This window comes from Polyodon spathula, chromosome 16 (assembly GCF_017654505.1).
Source record: "Polyodon spathula isolate WHYD16114869_AA chromosome 16, ASM1765450v1, whole genome shotgun sequence".
NCBI classification, from domain to species: Eukaryota; Metazoa; Chordata; class Actinopteri; order Acipenseriformes; family Polyodontidae; genus Polyodon; species Polyodon spathula.
In genome coordinates this window covers 22,163,021-22,181,428 of record NC_054549.1, presented here as the reverse complement: position 1 = coordinate 22,181,428, position 18,408 = coordinate 22,163,021, and the positions used below count along the sequence as shown (strand labels likewise).

Below are 18,408 nucleotides of genomic sequence, written 5' to 3'. Positions count from 1 at the left end.
TACACGGCTGCATTCTGTGATTTCTAAATTCAAATTCGATCATGGCTGTCATAGCCGAACAAATTAACCCTTTCTTGTCAGTAATGTTACAATGCTGCCACCACCACTGTCAAAGCCTCGTGTCTTCATTGGAGGCATTGACTTCATTATATTTGCTGGCTTATTAAAAACACTAGTATGCTGTGGTCACTTTATGTGGCTATCATATTGAGGTCAGGTTTGGGCATTTAGAGACCGTATGCTTTGAGTTACTGTCTTTTGTATTTGGTATACAGCTGTATTCTGTGATCAGTCTCTGTTCCATTACCAACAATGGTCAGTAAAAGTGATCAGTTATCACTTTGTTTTCTGTTCTAACGCTAGAAGATTCAACACAAACAAACTTGTACACAGTTACAGAGGACATGACAGCCATCATAAAATCCCTGATCCTTTGTCTTCAACTTCGTTAAAGTAGAAATAGAGCCGACAGTCCAATTTGGATATAAGTTTGTGCAAGAACCCAGTTGCAGTATATGTGAACTGTGTAGATTGTGGTTAAAACGTTCAAAATGAAGGACCCATGCTGTTTCTGGAAGGAACAGTACAGAAGCTACAATGATGATGTCAGTGTAAGTATCTGCAGGTGTTGGAATGCAAGCTCAAAACATTGTTCCCTTCCCGGGACATTTCAGCTCCACTCGACGAAGATTGTCTTAGGACTTGCGACAGTTAATTGTTCTTCATTGGGAAGCTGCTGAAACAAGGTTTTAAATATCTTTTGCATGTACACACAACACCTATCCAGGATCCGTTTTCTCCATCGCACGCGTTTCGTTTACAGCTCTGCCCAAAACCTTTGCATCACCTAGAATTTTAGGATTGAGAAAAAAAAAAAAAAAACCTATGAGAACATGACAAAATGATATGGTGTCTATGGAAGCCGGAACTGTAGTACAGTATTTCATGTTAGATTTCAAAGTGTCACATTTTTTTCAGTTTGTGTCAAACTACAAAGCGGTGTGTAATTCAATATGTTAATGTAACATTATTCAACAGGTTTCATTTGACTTCATGAAACAAAATGAATTCATTCTATAGAGTGACGCAAAACTTCTGGCCAGAGCTGTACTGTATGATTCTTAACCATAAATATTTCCCCAGAAATTGGGTCACTCGAGCTGGAAAAAGAAACCAAAAGGCTTTTGCTTCGCTTTCACAAACTCTAAACGTTCACCTAAAGCATCTGCCCCTTCCTGCAGAACCAGCTAGCCTTTTGGATGGCGCTATAGAGCAGAGCCCCCGCTGGCACTTTTATGTAGCTCTCCTGGGACATATTCTCTACCTGCAGCTGCCTGCCCGGACCCTGCAGCACCACCTTGTGGAGGTGCGAAAACAGCAATGGCAGATCTTGCATGAGGCGATACTGGGAAGCCAGCCTCAGGATGCTCGGTATCTCATCCTCTGTCGAATACTCAAAGAAAACGGTGATGTATTTCGACAGATCCTCCCCCCTGGACTTTGCACGTCCCATTTCCTCTCCGATGTGTGCAACGGCTGCCTGTGAAGTGTCCCCCTGCCCTGCTTCCCCCTCTCCCTGATTGGGGGCCCGCAGCCCTCTGGTGCACACCACCAGCACAAAGTCGCTCTCCTCAATCTGACGACACATCCAGCCCATTGGTCCTTCCTCTGCCATCCTCAGAGTCTCCCACAAGTCGAGAGACACCTAGTGGAGAAATAAGCATTACATATAAAGGTCTTGTTACTGTACTCGCGTTTCATCTCAACCTGTTGAATGGAGTGGAGAGGCGAGGACCGGACACAAACCGCTAACCTACCCTTGCAATCAGCAGGTACGTCTAATGCAGAATTCAGTCTTACTAATTCATGAATCAGATCTATTACACAACGGTAACACCAGTCTTGGCCATTTGCACATGAATGGTTTGGCTGCACAACAAACGATCGCCCTGGGTAACAGTTGCCCTTTACGCCTTGCACTGTCCAATTTCAGAATCAAGGTTTCACAGGTCACTCCAGACAGCGTGAAAGGAAGAATAAGGGAATATAAAAAAAAGTTCATTTAAATGGCAAGTACTGTTTATTAATACTGTTCTGCATTTCATGTATTTAGTAAAATATTCAAGTCGTTCATCCATTTTGCAATGCTGCTGGGGGGTGGGGGGGTGGTTTCTGTGATATCACAGGAAACTAGTGACCGCTGAAGTGGACTCTGATTGTCTGACGAGAAGTGTTTGGTGCAGAGACAGGAAACCAAGACAATCTGCTGAAGGTAATGGAAAACTTTTTTTTATTATATATGTTTTTATGTATATATTATATATATATATATATATATATATATATATATATATATATATATATATATATATATATATATATATATATATATATACCTGTGCTTTACCATGCTTTATTACACTTTGCTATGCTTTTACTATGGGAAACTTCTATAAGGACTGTTTTAACAGAAATACACTTATCTATCAGTTATAGATTTTTTTTTATTATTATTATTATTGTTAAGCAGGCTATGCTGAAGACAAATCAAATACACGTGTTTTGAAATCACAGGGGGTACAAGACTACAGCACTAATTCATTTAAATATTAGAGTAACCCATAGGTGTGATGGCAATGTAGATAACCCATAACAACATAAGAAAATGTACGAACGAGAGACGGTCATTCGGCCCATCTAAGATCATCCGGTTCCGAGCAGCCGGTTGATCTCAGAACTTTGTCAAGTCGGGTCTTAAAGGATCCCAGTGATTCTGTCTCAAGAACATGACTAGGTAACCCATTCCATCCCCTCACCACTCTCTGTGAATAAGAGTCTCCTTCAGCAACATGACTAGGTAACCCATTCCATCCCCTCCCCACTCTGCGTGAAGAAGTGTCTCCTTCCCTCTATCCTGAGTCTGTCTCAGCTTTCCCCACAGTGTCCTCTGGTCCTGGTTTCTGTACTACACTTAAATACACGATCCCTTAGCTCTCAGTTGGTCTCTCGTGCTGGCTGTTCTTACCCGAGTTGAGGCATGCTGCTGCAGGAAGGCGGCGAATCTCATCACCACGGCAACGTGCGCGGGCCCGTCTGCGCTGGAGTAACAGACGAACACACGGGGGGGCGAGACCGGAGAACTCAAACCAGAGACTTGGAAGAGACCCTCTTTCAAGTCGCCTTCCGACTGAACATCTGAAAAAAGAAGCCAGCAGAGAATCAGCTGAACAGCTGTAGTCTATCTCAGTAGCTTAATACTTTACAGCAGTTGACTGTTTGTCTTAGATTACACCGTGTAACAATTTTTTTTTTTTTTTTGTTCCTGGGTAGTAAGCGTTATTTCCTAATTGCTTATGCCTCAAAAGTATAGAAAATGGCCATTATTCCCCACAAACTTTGCTTTTGTGACCAGGACAGTGATATTTCAAAATATCACTATTTCCAATGGGAAAACGGGCAAATGTGTGTCTTTTCGTTCACATAAAGTCAGAAAAAAACAACATATGAATCCAAATTAACATGTATTTATACTAAAGTAATACAAAAATGACTACAAAAGATTTAGAAGTGAGTAGTTTTTCGAGATTTACGTTTATACTGTATTTACAGCCATTTTCTATACTTTTGAGGTATAAGCAATTAGGAAATAACACTTACTACCCAAGAACAAAAATTGTGTTACACAGTGTTATCATTGTTCGCCCCAATAACATTGAGAGCATTACCAGAACAGATTTCTACTGGTGTCTGTGTGTGACCTCAGTAAGTGGCCTATAGCCATTAGCTGATAAAGGAACAGCTGTCAACTTGACTTAAAGTTTGAGCAGATGCACCCCTACTACATAAAGCATTTTAGTTATTTATTTAGTTTTTTAATTTTTTTTTACCAAGTTTGCAGTCATTCCGAGTGGTTGTAATTATATTGTGTTTTTTTTTCTTTGTACTTTTATGAAAGGAACACAGTGTGTGTGTGTGTGTGTGTCAATGGGAAGGATTGCAAACGTCCTGAACGAGTCCTGCTTTCTCTGAGTTTCTCTTGAGTTTTCCTGCAGACTCACCCCTGAACTGATACTGCCGCCGCTTCCTCGTTCTCCTGAACGCCCGGGGCAGCAGCAGCAGGACCGCGGTGACGGTCAGAACGAGGAGCGCCAGAGCCAGCAGGACAGCCAGGAGAATAGGGTTGGAGCTCTGGGGTTCAGCATTCACTGGGGAGAATCAGAAATCAGCTTGAAGCGTCACAGAACACCCTGTAGCACAGGTCTTCTCAAACTCGGTCCTGAGGTCCTGGTTTTCATTCCAGCCGCGCTCTCAGTTACTTAATTAGACCCTTAATTCAACCGATAATTTGCTTAATTAGACCTTTTTATTTGAATTCGTCAGCTCTTGGATAAAGTTTCAATCGGTATTTCAAGTTAGCCATAACATTTTATAAGTAATTTGAACTGCAAGTGTGTAAGAGCTGAAAACAAGTAAAAGGGTCTAATTAAGCAAATTATTTGAATTGAGCACAGGAATACAAATTTGGGGACACACACATATATATATATATATATATATATATATATATATATATATATATATATATATGTTGATATGGTATATATAAATAAATAGCATTACACTCGCCATTTCAATGAAAGTCCATACGCTATGGAGCTTTTTCACACTGAAACATCTTTCTGCAGTTGCAACTGTAACAGGTAGCATAGCCAAAAGCGTCAGTAGGTCGAATGCATCAGGATACAGGAGTCCCAGGTCGTGTTCTTTACAGACCTTCATGAGTTCTGGCAAAGATATTTCATTGTCAGTTTCCAGAGCGTTAAAATAGGCTCAACGCGGTGTGCAAATAAACCGCACTGCATTTCAGGAACGCTGCATTCAAGTTCTCAATTCTGCTTCACAAGTGCTTTCCCTTTAGTATTTTTCAGGTTTTCAGTTCAGCATACAATGGCATGATTTAAAAAATGTGCGTTTTTTCCACTAATTGTACAACTGCAGTGGACTCGAACATTAAGGGGAGACACGCCAGTCCTTAACTGCACGGAATCCATTCAGTTTGTGAGTGATCGAAAGGGCAAACGCAGTACATTGATAAGCAGAAATCAATATTTGAGCATGCCCCTGAGCTTGTGTCAGGGCAGACGAAGTTAGTAAGCAGTAGGCAGGTTTCTGTAACGGGGAAATTGTTTGGTTTGTATCTTTGTTAAGGCAAAGGCCAGGGAAGGTACCGTGTTGTATTCTTGTGTGTAAAATGATACATGTTTGTTGCTGGTAAACAGCTTAGCCATCCAGTTTGTAGTTAATGGCTTACAAAGTTGAGTGAAACACCGTGGGCTAGGCTGTGTTTTGAGTGTGTTCTTTTGTGTATGAGAATACATATACAGGTGCTGTTCTGTTTGAATTCAGCTGTGGTTCCACAGTTGTTTGTTTTTACACAAGAAAGACGGTGCCAAAAGTCCCGAAAGTAGCAAGCTATATAGCAGGTGGAGTTGCAGAAACTCCCTGCTCCTTGCTCCCTGATCTCATGTGCAGTTACACAGAATTTTTCTTGCATGCTCACACCTGCCCTGGTTCCATTCCAGCAGCGCTTTAACCAGAAGCAGAAACATTTTTGGGTGGAAATTACCTTTTCCTACCTGAAACCTGATGTGTGTTTTTAGAGGGTCCGTAATGTCAGCTGATATCTAGACAGCACAGAGAAAGACAGGTTTGAAAGTAGCACTTAAACATTCATATCCAGTTAAAGGGCACATAAGGACCTTTTTATTTTATCGTGTTACATGTTCCCATGTGTTGCTACAACTGTTTACGCAAGGTGTGCGTTTTGTTTTTTTTATTTGTACATTTTGACCACTTTTTTAAATTTTTTAATTGCATTCCCTGCCTCAAGATGGCTTTACATGTACCTGCATGGACCTCTCAGAACTACATTTCCCATCATCCTCCCGCTCACATATGTAACTGAGATGGATTTACCAGTGAGCAGGAGGATGATGGGAAACTTGATGATGGTTTGACTTGCTTTTAGTATGCCTTACCAGACCTGTCTGTGCTTTACAATGCTTCCCTATGCTTTACCAGACCTCTCTGTGCTTTACAATGCTTCCCTATGCTTTACCAGACCTCTGTGCTTTACAATGCTTCCCTATGCTTTACCGTACCTTTCTGTGCTTTACAATGCTTCCCTATGCTTTACCGTACCTTTCTGTGCTTTTTCTGGTAAACATTTGTCACACATCTTAAAACTAAAAAGTTACCTCACAGGAGTAGTTGACGCCAGGTTTGAGGTTGGACAGTATGAAGCTATGGTGAGTCACATTCTCCTTGTCATTCTGAGAAAAGAGAAGGCAGTCTATTTTATTTTTTTGGGGTTTAAGAGGATATGAGCTACCAGCCCCTGGAGGACAAGCCCTGCTGGTCTCAGTAGGGGGAGATGTAGTGCCATGAGGAAAAACAGTCACTTTGCCTCTGCAACCCGCGGGAACGCCAGAGTCAAGACTCCCAGTGGAAACCCCAGTGAAGAGCATGCACGCCCCTTACTATGTGACTCCCCCTGCATACCCCGCGGCCGTGCCTTTACCAAGGGAGACCCTCGGGGACCCCTGCGCTCCCCTTACTGTGTGACTCCCCCTGCACACCCTGCGGCTGTGCCTTTACCAGGGGAGACCCTTGGGGACCCTCTATACTTGTTTTTCTAATCAGGATCCTGATATGAAAGCCTGTTTAAAAAAGCCGACATTTTTAATGCCATTTTTAACCACTGGTTAAAAACTAAATTTAGAACCTCTGTTTATAATATAGTCCTGTGTCATGCTTCCTTGTTCAGATGAAAGCATGATACAGGTGAAATAACCTGGGCTAGAACCGGTGACCAGCAGGCTATAGGGGGCATTCTGCACTACACACTGGATGCGCCTCTCGGGAGAATGTTTAAAATATACACTGAAACAAGCACTTGTACTGGCCCCTAGCAGTTAACTCACCACTCTTATCTTGGTTATATTTTTCAACCCCCTGCCCTCACAGAAGGTGAAATAATCGTGGATGTTCAGACTGGTGGGGGCCAGCTCAAAGGTCACGCTGACATCTGTCCCAATCTGTTGCACCTTGACAGTTTTGGGATTGGGCTGCCAGTCTATGGAGACATTAAAAAAAAGTACCTTTAAAAGATGCTTCTTGTAAAATTAGGACTAGGTTAATTTTTTTTTTTTTTTACACCCATATTTTCTCCCCAATTTAGAATCTCCTTTACGTTCCCTCACCGCAGCAACTCCCCACAACAGGAGAAGTGAAGGTCAGCAGGGCGTCCTCTGATCCCCAAGCCAATTGCCTCTTTACACCCAGGAGCTACACATCAGATGTGAGCTACCGCCCTCTGGAGGACAAGCCCTGCATGTGTCTGCTTTGTGATAAAAATAATAATAATAACATTTATTTTTTCTTACCAGATCTGCATTTCTGTAAGCCCATCTTTTCTAAGCAAGCTGTGAAAACAGTAAACAAACCCCATTGACAAGTGAAAAACTAAAAACTAAATGTTGCTGATTTTAATTCTAGCACAAAATCTCTAATGAGTTTCTTATTTTCCAGTATGCCTGAGATTGGATTGTAGACTGCTGGTGGAACCTGCTGCAGCCCCAGACTGATTTGGGGCATGAGTGAATGTACTATAATTTGCTCAGCAAAGTATCTTGAATGTGCTGTGTGCTTTAGCTGTATTGCATGAGGATGTTTTTAGTTGGGATCCACAAGGAGGCACAATCATCGGACTGTTTTTCATCAGGATTTTTTATACAAAATCTGTTTCCATTTCTCTCTTTTGTACGGCATTTGAAAAACAATGGCTCAGCTGGATTTTGAGTCTGGAAAGCCAGATGGATTCTGTTTGTAAGTCCCGCAGGAGCGTCTATTGGGCAGGATGGCTTGCGATGACATCAGACTCGCAAGAACCACACCGCACTGTGCGTGAATGAGCTGTTGCGCTGTTTATTATAAATAAAAGGTTTAAACAAACAAAACACTTCACACACAAAAGAAAACGGCATGGAACGAAATAAACAAGCATCGTGCAGGCGTCTAAACAGCGCGCTTAGCAATTGCTAATTTTAGTTTCTACTTCACCTCCTGACTCTCGATCTACCACCAACGCTGTTTCACCCGTGTTCACCCTATTTATACAGCTGTGGAGCCTTAATTAGTCATGTAATCACGTATTCAATTCACGATTCCAGCCGCTTCCCCACACGTTTCTGCAGGGAGGATTCTAACTTCCTTCCTATCACCCATTATTCCACACACACACATGCTCACATAACAATATACCTTTTTAATCTGCACGTTGAATGATTGCACAATCCCTGTGCCTAAATACAAATATACATTTTAAATCACCCGTGGTACACTGCACACATACATATAAACACAAAATATGCACAGGAGCGGGGCACAGGCAGTGATCACGGACGTGAGTGAGGACATGGTGTGACATGGAAACCGAATTAACATTAAAAATCCCATTGAATTGAACAGGTCAACTGGGAAACCTCAAACCTGGACTAATAGATCTCTTGCTCTGCACCTCCTACTCTGCACTGGACTTGCCTGACCTCGGCACCACGTTACCGGCTCCTCATGTCATGGACTATCCTTGCACTGCTGCTGTGTCACTGTAAATGTAACTTGTTGCAATCTTAATGTATCCCAGTTCATATTGTATTCTAGTAGTAGTATTATTTGCACTTACTGTAAACTATACTGTATTAGAATATTAAGCTTGGGAGGGTGTGTGGTCCAGCGGTTGAAGACCAGGAGGTCTCCGGTTCAAATCCCAGCTCAGCCACTGACTCTCTGTGTGACTCTGAGCAAGTCACTGAACCTCCTTGTGCTCCGTCTTTGGGGTGAGATGTTGTTGTAAGTGATTCTGCAGCTGATGCATAGATCACACACCCTAGTCTTGTATCTTGTAAAGAGCTTTGTAATGGTGATCCACTATGAAAGGTTCTATATAACAATAAAGATCACTATATTATTAATAAGCTTGCATTACAACTCTGTACTGCCCTGTAGCACCTGTAAGTTGCCTTGGATAAAGGTGTCTTCCAAATAAATAAATAAATAAATAAATAAATAAAACCAGTGGAGAGACTCACAGCGAGTGCTGAACTGGTGGCTGTGATGAAGACTCTCCCATACCTCTGGTACTGGAAGAGGCATCACTTTGACGACGTACTGGGAGTCTAGTTCCAAACTGGGAAACGGATCTGAGCGGTATACCTGAAACGAAGCGAACATTTGGTCTGGCTTATGCCTGGTTTTAGAGAGGTAAGCTTTTTTCCTTGGCAGACAGGTTTCTAGTTGTACTGTACCCGCTGTGCATCAGTTGCCCCCAGTGACAGGTTGGCATTGAACAGGAGCAGCTGACAGTCCACTAGCATCCCCCCCAGCTTCTGTAATGACACCTGGAACCCACGCAGGAACTCTATACCTACGAGAGGAAGAGACAGGGAGAGCGGGTACGAGATCACACACAAGACACATTCCACGTGACAGAAGCCTTCAGACTCAATTGCTTGCCACTACACTAGCCAACACTAAAAAACATAAATAACATACCAATGCAAAGCGTTCAAACTGACAATATAAAAGTGCATACTCTCTATAGTCTTATATCATCAAGTGCAGAAGAAACAGTCGGGTCTTTTAACAAAATATTTGCTCCAATTTCCTCTTTGTTTCCTTTATCAAGGGCTCACGTTGTCCTAGATAAAGGGTGATAAAGAGATACTTTGTACTCTCTGGATTTCATGCCTGTTTGGCACATTTAAGTCAACTGGCACGTTACCCTTGGGCAGCCTCTCAGAATGCCAAGTAATTTAAGGTCGTTTTTAATTGATGAATGTTCAATTGAGGCTTGCAAAAGAAGTTGCGGCAATCAATAATCAATTATTATTGCATCTGAACTTCTATAGAGGATTCTTTAACCATAAAAACTCTAGGAGTTGTACCACATTGTTCAGCACTAAAATGTTTTGCAAAACCCTATATGCTCAAACCGGACACCAGCCTCTGAATGCAAGAGTTTGGCTTTGTAATATTGCTTGAACAGATCATTTTCTGATATAACCTGGATCTTTTATTCTTAAATTGGTGCCTTCCGCTTTGCTACAGCCACGTTGAGTACTCTGGAACTCACTCTGGTTTGTGAATTAGCAACGGGCTAGAGAAACACACTGATTTACAACACTGACACTCTGTTTTATAGCTGGCTCCACCCTGAACTAGGTGGAAGCACAACGCGATTGGTAGTTACCATATTCATTGGGTTTCCACGTGACCACTACCGAGTCCTTGTCCAGGTTGGACGTGTTCAGGAAAACGAGCTGGACACTTTCTGGAGCCTTCACAAAATGATGGCAGGCAGGGGAGTCGGATCCAAGCAGAGAAAAGCAGGGCCTGGGGACACAGCCTGGGGAGGAGAGAGAGAGACACACACATCTTTTATAGAACAGCGACTGAAATCCCACCGGCTGATGAGTTGGGCTACTGGCACACTGGTATGCAGTTAGCGTCCAGCCCTTGCCTATCCATATGATTTCAATGGGCATAGATGGTGATGTAGTAGAAGATGATAGCACACTGTACAATGTATGGCGCTGTCTGTCTGGTACTGATATGGAAGCATAATGTACTGGTTAATACTATTGGGGTCCCATTGCTATCTCATAATATGTTTCCACTGGGGTCCCATTCTATCAATGGCAGTCTCATCCCATCGTAGCTGCCTGTGTGCTACCACTGCTAGTAAAGACCCATTGCATTGCCATTGAAGATCATTTTGGAAGGGTGTAGTTAACTTACTGTGGTCCCATTCTACCTCATCACAGCTGACCTATACATGCAATACTCTTGCAAGTACAGAGCTCTGCAGCCCTTTTCAATTATTGTGGAGTTCTCTTTCCTATATTACAATAGCGCTCTGCAGATTTGAGTGCAGTTATCTTTCCTATATAACTAGAGCACTCTGCAGATTTGAGTTGTAGTCATTTGTAGTAATCCCCAACTCTTGAAATTTGGCGGTTCTTCTTTTGCAACATGAATAAAAGTCTTTTCCTGAGCTTTGAGCAAAAAACAACTCCTTATAGGAAGAACTTCAAGATTGTTCTATAATATTATTGACATATATATCTGCTCAATGTTGCTATGCTGAACATGTATAAGTATTGAGCCACCTCGTACTAAGCTAAGAGAGAGTGTGTTCATGTAACTGCTTCTCTTCCCTTGCGCGCATTGTAATAAAACTTCTTGAACTGCTACCGATCGGAGTCATCAGTCATTTCATACAACAGGATATTTTCCCCCAACTACATCCTCTTAACTCCAAGCCAATCGCCTCTTTACATCCAGGCGCTCCACCACGGATGTGAGCTACTGCCCCCTGGAGGACAAGCCCGGCAGGTGTCTGCAGTAGGGGCCACTGTAGCGGGGTGAGAGAAAACAGTCCCTTTGCCTTTCTGACCCATGGGAGCGCTAGAGTCAGTGATCCCTGTGGACTCTCAGCTTGGCACAGCCAGGAACCTGTTCTCCCCTGACTCTACGACTCTGCACACCACGCAGTCATGCCTTTACCAGGAGAGACCGTCGGGGGACCCCTGCACTCCCCTGACTATGACTCACCCTGCACACCACGCAGTCATGCCTTTACCAGGAGAGACCCTCGGGGGACCCCTGCACTCCCCTGACTATGACTCACCCTGCACACCATGCAGCCGTGCCTTTACCAGGGGAGACCCTCTGGGACTCCTACACTCCTCTGACTCTATGACTCACCCTGCACACCACTAGTACTGGCAAAGATACAAAAATAATGGAGATCAGCTGTCTTGGTAAATAAAAAAAATATATAAAAAATGTACATTTACCATGGTTAGACTGCATATCCAGTTGGGACAAAGCTTTCTTTTTACTGCTGCCAAGTATAAATTTTAACTGTGATGCAGATTTGAAAAAACTGTCTGTAGTTTTCTCTCTCCTACACACCTGCTCAACAAACAAGCATATTTGTTATCCTTTTATACCCCACCCCCTAAATTCCAGATGTTGGCGTGCCAGGTTAGATATTAAATGAGTTCCATCTGATGAAGGAAGAACTCAATTCAGTCTGGTTCTGCTTTTGTTTTTCTGATGTTTGAATGCGAACCAGACCTGATGTTTGCTTTTCAGCGTCGCTGGCTCTCTTCTGATGTGGTCTGGCGCTTGACACATGCTTTCTTCTTGCTTTTTATTTAATTACATCCAGAGGGAGTTTTGACACCCTCCCAAATGTTCATTACTGTCCAAAAGAACGAGCTGGTGCTGGTAATGACCACTCACTGTGTTCCAAGAATACAAGAAACTTCTGGGAAACCGGGTTTTATCATACGCTTGAGAAATATACAGTGGGACACTTGTCAGACTCTCAGACTGTAATTAGTGTGCTCAATAGCGTGGAACCAAGAAACTCTAAAAGAAATTCAGTGAACGTCTTGAAGTCTTTTTCCATAGCTTCATTAAAGACTTTCGGTCGAAGCATCTGCCTTTGGATTTTTCTTTTACTCTTTCTTTCTGAAATTCATAATTGAAGACTAAAAAAACAAAAGCAATGCCAGCACTTACTGCCAAAGAGGCTTTGTGTACCGATTCCCAGAGTCGTTTCAATATCCTTGCTTGTGATGAAGCAAAACTCGCACTCTGGTCTCCCCTGTGAACACACAAACAAAGGATTTAGAAGCAAATAAATGTTTCTCATCCTACAATTTAGTATTTAGTATTTTCTCATAGCCCACCTATGACATTAGACCTCCCGACAGAAGACCCAGTTATTCTGTAGAGATGTGTTCTATAATGATATTGTGTTTCCCTTAGTAAAAGCACAGCAAAATGTACTGAAGAACAACGAAAGCGTTATAAAGCATAGGGAAGCATTGTAAGCACAGAGAGGTCTGGTAAAGCATAGGGAAACATTGTAAAGCACAGAGAGGTATGGTAAAGCATAGGGGAGCATTGTAAAGCACAGAGAGGTATGGTAAAGCACAGGGAAGCATTGTAAAGCCCAGAGAGGTATGGTAAAGCACAGGGAAGCATTGTAAAGCCCAGAGAGGTATGGTAAAGAATAGGGAAGCATTGAAAAGCCCAGAGAGGTATGGCAAAGCATAGGAAAGCATTGTGAAGCACATAGAGGTATGGTAAAGCATAGGGAAGGGTTGTAAAGCACAGAGAGGTCTGGTAAAGCCTAGGGAAGCATTGTAAAGCACAGAGAGGTATGGTAAAGCATAGGGAAGCATTGTAAAGCACAGAGAGGTCTGGTAAAGCATAGGGAAGCATTGTAAAGCACAGAGAGGTATGGTAACGCATAGGGAAGCATTGTAAAGCACAGAGAGGTCTGGTAAAGCGTAGGGAAGCATTGTAAAGCACAGAGAGGTATGGTAACGCATAGGGAAGCATTGTAAAGCACAGAGAGGTATGGTAAAGCATATTATAAAAAATAAAGGATGGCAAACCAAATTCCCAGTAAATCCTTTGTAGAATTTGCTGTGCAAATTTACCTTGGGAAGCTTTTATAGGGAGTGTTTGGCTTGGTAACAGAATTCTAATATTTTGTAGAAACACGTCTTTTATATATATATATATATATATATATATATATATATATATATATATATATATATATATATATATATATATGCTGACATTTCCCCAGGGCTAATTCTCAAGTTTCATGGAAGTGGATTTAAGTGACTGACACAAATGTACGCAATGATAGAACAGGAATAATCAGCTTTAAAACCCCAAACGGCAAAAGAATCAAAAGACATTCGCCCTGCTGATGTCGTTCAAACGTGAATGTTAAAACACGGTTAGGCAAAGGTGGGCATGCAGCTACCGGCACCAACAATAAGACACGAAAACCTCCCCCTTCCACGAGCAGAGGAGAGCTTGAAGCATATTTGGGAGATGCTGTAAATCAAGGGCAGTACATTTAGCCTAGAAACAAAAATCCTGCCCCTCTTCCTTTCCCTTTTTGTTTCTTTGTTGTATTAAAACATGTTTATTTTGTGCCTTATCGTTAAAATTGTTACTGCCTAAATAAAACATAATATAGCCTTCAGTAATGTCTTCAATGTACTACAGTAGATTTAGTTTAGTTTTGAAAGAATACAGCAAACAGTACATAATAAGACTGACATTTCACAGAGGGCTTCTGGTGATAATATAAACCCAGAGCGAAGGTTCCTCCCAGCTTACTGTATTTTGTCTTCACTCTCTCCTTGGTACAATTGAACATTTTAAGTCGTGGAAGAACTACTCATTTCTTATTTAGTTTAGCAGAAAACAGCCCTTGTTGATAGTCCAGTTTTAGTATATTTCCTGATTTTTATTCTTGTCCGGTTCCAGATAGCTGACTGATATTAAAGGATCCCAGTGATTCTGCATCTGCAACATGACTAGGTAACCCATTCCATCCCCTCCCCACTCTCTGTGTGAAGAAGAGACTCCTTCAGCAACATGACTAGGTAACCCATTCCATCCCCTCACCACTGTCTGTGTGAAGAAGAGTCTCCTTCAGCAACATGACTAGGTAACCCATTCCATCCCCTCACCACTCTTTGTGTGAAGAAGCGCCTCCTACCCTATGTCCTTTCTAGTTGCAGTTGGGGTCTCTGTTCGGAGATAGAAAATACTTCATTCTGTTTTAGATTTTAGCTTCAATCTGTTTTAAAAAGATTCCCTCAATCTTCATAATAAGTCCTTGGATTGCTCTTTGTTGGATTTCAAAGCTGTCCTTTTTGCATGTGAGGACCAGAAGTGATCGTAGCATTCCAGGTCCATTCTCCCCTGTGCATTATAAAACCTTATCATAGCATTCCATCAGCCTTTTTAAAATACCTACAACTATTTAACAAAATGCACCATCTGTATGAATAAATCTTTCCCAAGAGCGGCGCTGATAACGACCTACCTTTAATATGCAGTCTAATGTACAGTTCTGCGGTGAGAGGACCGGGTCCATTTTCTGTTCAGAAAGTCCACAGCATAGAAAAATGAGAAGAAACGTGTGTAGAAATGATACAGCCATGTCATTCAAGCAAATATATAGAGAAATAGCAAAACCGTCTGTATTTCCATGACGAGACATAGGAACTGGTTGGTCTAGTCTACATGTTTGCAACTCTGCTATGTGTGTGTGTTGCTTTAGATTGAAGTGCTTTGTATATTTGAATGAGAGGGAGAGGGAGAGGGAGCGGGAGTGGGAGAGGAGAACAGGGAGTGGTGACTACAGGGTTTTTGCTTATAGAGTTTGTGTTGAGTGTTTAATTGCAGTGATTTTCAAAACAGGGAAGAACGGCAGAGTCAGTCTGTCAAATGACAAATTGTTTCGTAGTAAATTCTCAGTTGAAACCTACCTTTCATTGTTAAAATATTTCCGACAAAAAGAACAAAGAATGTGCCCTATAATTATTCTCAAATTACATTTTTTCTTCATTTTTCTTTCACCGTCCTCTAAACATTTCATGATGTTTGCAAGCATTCCGAGTGTTTCTTACTGTGGTTGAAATAATGTGGAAGGTGCTTTTCAGTTCAATGTGACACAGGCTAGATTGGCTATCAAGTGCATTTTATAGATCTGCCGCTGAGGATAATGTTTCCATTTGCATTGCTGGTAATACGCTACTGTGCTGGTGCGAATATAAATGTCAATGCATTTTAGCAGAACAAGCATTTGTTTTTGATTAGCTCCATTAAACTGTACCTGTGCAATGTGGAGCTTCTATCATTCCCTCATCAATCACGTGCATTGCCTTATTGCACAATTCTGCACAAGGGGCGTGGTGCTGTAACATTACCCTACCTGGCCTTGAGTTTTATAGGTGCTCAATATGCAGTTTCGAAATAAACCCCTGTTGTAGCAAATTTATTTCCACTGGGCTAAAGGAAGTTCTCAGTTTCCTTCCCTTAATTTTTTTTGTGCTTGCAGTTCCTAGATCCTTGGACCTTGGATTGTCTTTGGGGGTCATGTTACTGGCTGAAAACGTGTCCACAGTTGATATGTCTCCTGAAATATCAATTCCCATCTTCAATTTCATGTCCTTCAAAGGAGATTTTAAAAAGGGAATTGGGAATTGAAAAAAAATAAAAGGCATTGCCCTCAAGCTTGGTCCAGAGGTAAGTACATGTCTGATGCTGATGCCAGCATTACAAACACAGCAGCGGCTATGAGGAAACAGCACAATGTGCTCAGGTGACATTGGCTAACATGGCAGACTCACTTTGACAATGAGCTGAAATGAATCGCAGTGCTAAAGTAACAACACTTGTGCAAGTCAAGCTTTGTCCAAGCCATGAAACATGAACTTCACATGTTGAGGTTAAATTTCAAAACCAAGAGAACTGGCAGGACTAATTTCAAAGTGACAGTAAACTATAAAGCCACTCTAAAACAGTAGACAAAGTGCTGACTAGTGAATTCTATTTTGCTGCGTTTAAGAGGTATTCATAAAGCATGTTTATCTCTATACGTGATTAAGGGTAAATTTGCTTGGCATATTTGTAGTTTTCCTATGCTTTCCCCATGGCTACACTAAGCTGTTACCATAGTTTACAATGGTTGTCAATGTTTTTCACTATGCTTTACCAGACCTATCTGTGCTTTACAATGCTTCCCTATGCTTTACCAAACCTGTGCTTTACAATGCTTCCCTATGCTTTACCAGACCTCTTTGTGCTTTACAATGCTTCCCTATGCTTTACCATACCTCTATGTGCTTTACAATGCTTCCCTATGGTTTACCAGACCTCTCTGTGCTTTACAATGCTTCCCTATGCTTTACTAGACCTCTCTGTGCTTTACAGTGCTTCCCTATGCTTTACCAGACCTCTATGTGCTTTACAATGCTTCCCTATGCTTTACCAGACCTCTATGTGCTTTACAATGCTTTCCTATGCTTTACCATACCTCTCTGTGCTTTACAATGCTTCCCTATGCTTTACCAGACCTCTTTGTGCTTTACAATGCTTCCCTATGCTTTACCAGACCTCTCTGTGCTTTACAATGCTTCCCTATGCTTTACCAGACCTCTATGTGCTTTACAATGCTTCCCTATGCTTTATCAGACCTCTCTGTGCTTTACAATGCTTCCCTATGCTTTACCACACCTCTCTGTGCTTTACAATGCTTCCCTATGCTTTACCACACCTCTCTGTGCTTTACAATGCTTCCCTATGCTTTACCAGACCTCTCTGTGCTTTACAATGCTTCCCTATGCTTTACCAGACCTCTTTGTGCTTTACAATGCTTCCCTATGCTTTACCATACCTCTCTGTGCTTTACAATACTTCCCTATGCTTTACCAGACCTCTCTGTGCTTTACAATGCTTCCCTATGCTTTACCATACCTCTCTGTGCTTTACAATGCTTCCCTATGCTTCACCATACCTCTATGTGCTTTACAATGCTTCCCTATGCTTTACCAGACCTCTCTGTGCTTTACAATGCTTCCCTATGCTTTACCATACCTCTATGTGCTTTACAATGCTTCCCTATGCTTTACCAGACCTCTATGTGCTTTACAATGCTTCCCTATGCTTTACTAGACCTCTCTGTGCTTTACAGTGCTTCCCTATGCTTTACCAGACCTCTATGTGCTTTACAATGCTTTCCTATGCTTTACCATATCTCTCTGTGCTTTACAATGCATGCCTATGCTTTTCCATGCTTTCACTGTGCTTTATTACACTTTGCTGTGCTTTATTACACTTTGCTGTGCTTTTACTATAGGAGAGTTTTTTTGTAAGTAAATGATTAGTCGTTCTTTTTTTTACATATTCAAAAATGTATTATTATAAAAAAAACGGGGGATGGGGTTTTAAAATCCGTGACTTGGGAAAAGTTCAATCAAATTTTCAAGCGAATACGAAACTCCCTCAAGGAAACAGACATTTTGGTTAGTGCCATCTGCAGTACCATACACTGAAGAAGGCAGTAGCTGAGTTTCGTTTTAAGTTTTTTGAACCTGGCTTAAGACTGATAACAAATACACCCTGTCCCACAGCAGCACAGCCTGCCAGGTCAATCGGGTTTAACACTCATGTCAAAAGAGGCAGCGCTAATGTGAGGTAAGAAACTGGATTGTAACACCTTGGTTATTTGTAGTGGCGAAATCTGTTTTCTTTTCCTTTGAACTTTTAAAACACGTTAGCCAGGAAATTGAAACGAGACAGAGACATCAAATCAAACACCATAGGCATTGAACACGAACATAACATAAAATATATATTTTATATACATATATAAAAAATATATATATATATATATATATATATATATATATATATATATATATATATATATATATATCATACAAAAATCTCACA

At 41.6% G+C, this 18,408-nt stretch overlaps 1 protein-coding gene across 3 annotated transcripts; it reads right to left on the bottom strand.

Moving 5' to 3' along the window:
• Positions 1–1,037: 1,037 nt before the first annotated feature.
• Positions 1,038–15,233, bottom strand: si:ch211-207e14.4 (interleukin-17 receptor D). 3 transcript variants are annotated; one of them, XM_041272984.1, is made up of 12 exons: positions 14,996–15,233; positions 12,652–12,736; positions 10,310–10,465; positions 9,366–9,484; positions 9,150–9,273; positions 7,446–7,484; positions 6,984–7,135; positions 6,258–6,332; positions 5,627–5,684; positions 4,059–4,205; positions 3,026–3,195; positions 1,038–1,705 (listed from the first exon to the last, which is right to left on the bottom strand). In XM_041272984.1, the coding sequence occupies exons 1-12, from the start codon at positions 15,170–15,172 to the stop codon at positions 1,217–1,219; spliced, it is 1,791 nt and encodes a 596-aa protein (XP_041128918.1). In that variant the 5' UTR covers positions 15,173–15,233; the 3' UTR covers positions 1,038–1,216. The 3 variants fall into 3 exon arrangements, with proteins under 3 accessions (XP_041128918.1, XP_041128919.1, XP_041128920.1); XM_041272985.1 differs by lacking the exon at positions 1,038–1,705 and adding an exon at positions 1,739–2,266; XM_041272986.1 differs by lacking the exon at positions 1,038–1,705 and adding an exon at positions 1,740–2,263.
• Between the last annotated feature and the right edge of the window lie 3,175 nt (positions 15,234–18,408).

Excerpts from the sequence above, each read along its gene's own strand:
- si:ch211-207e14.4 (XM_041272984.1), bottom strand. The coding sequence starts at position 15,172 with ATGTCTCGTCATGGAAATACAGACGGTTTTGCTATTTCTCTATATATT. Across the intron at positions 9,274-9,365 it reads GGGCAACTGATGCACAGCGG|GTATACCGCTCAGATCCGTT; the intron begins GTACAGTACAAC and ends GCTTCGTTTCAG. Across the intron at positions 7,136-7,445 it reads CTTACAGAAATGCAGATCTG|ACTGGCAGCCCAATCCCAAA; the intron begins GTAAGAAAAAAT and ends ATGTCTCCATAG.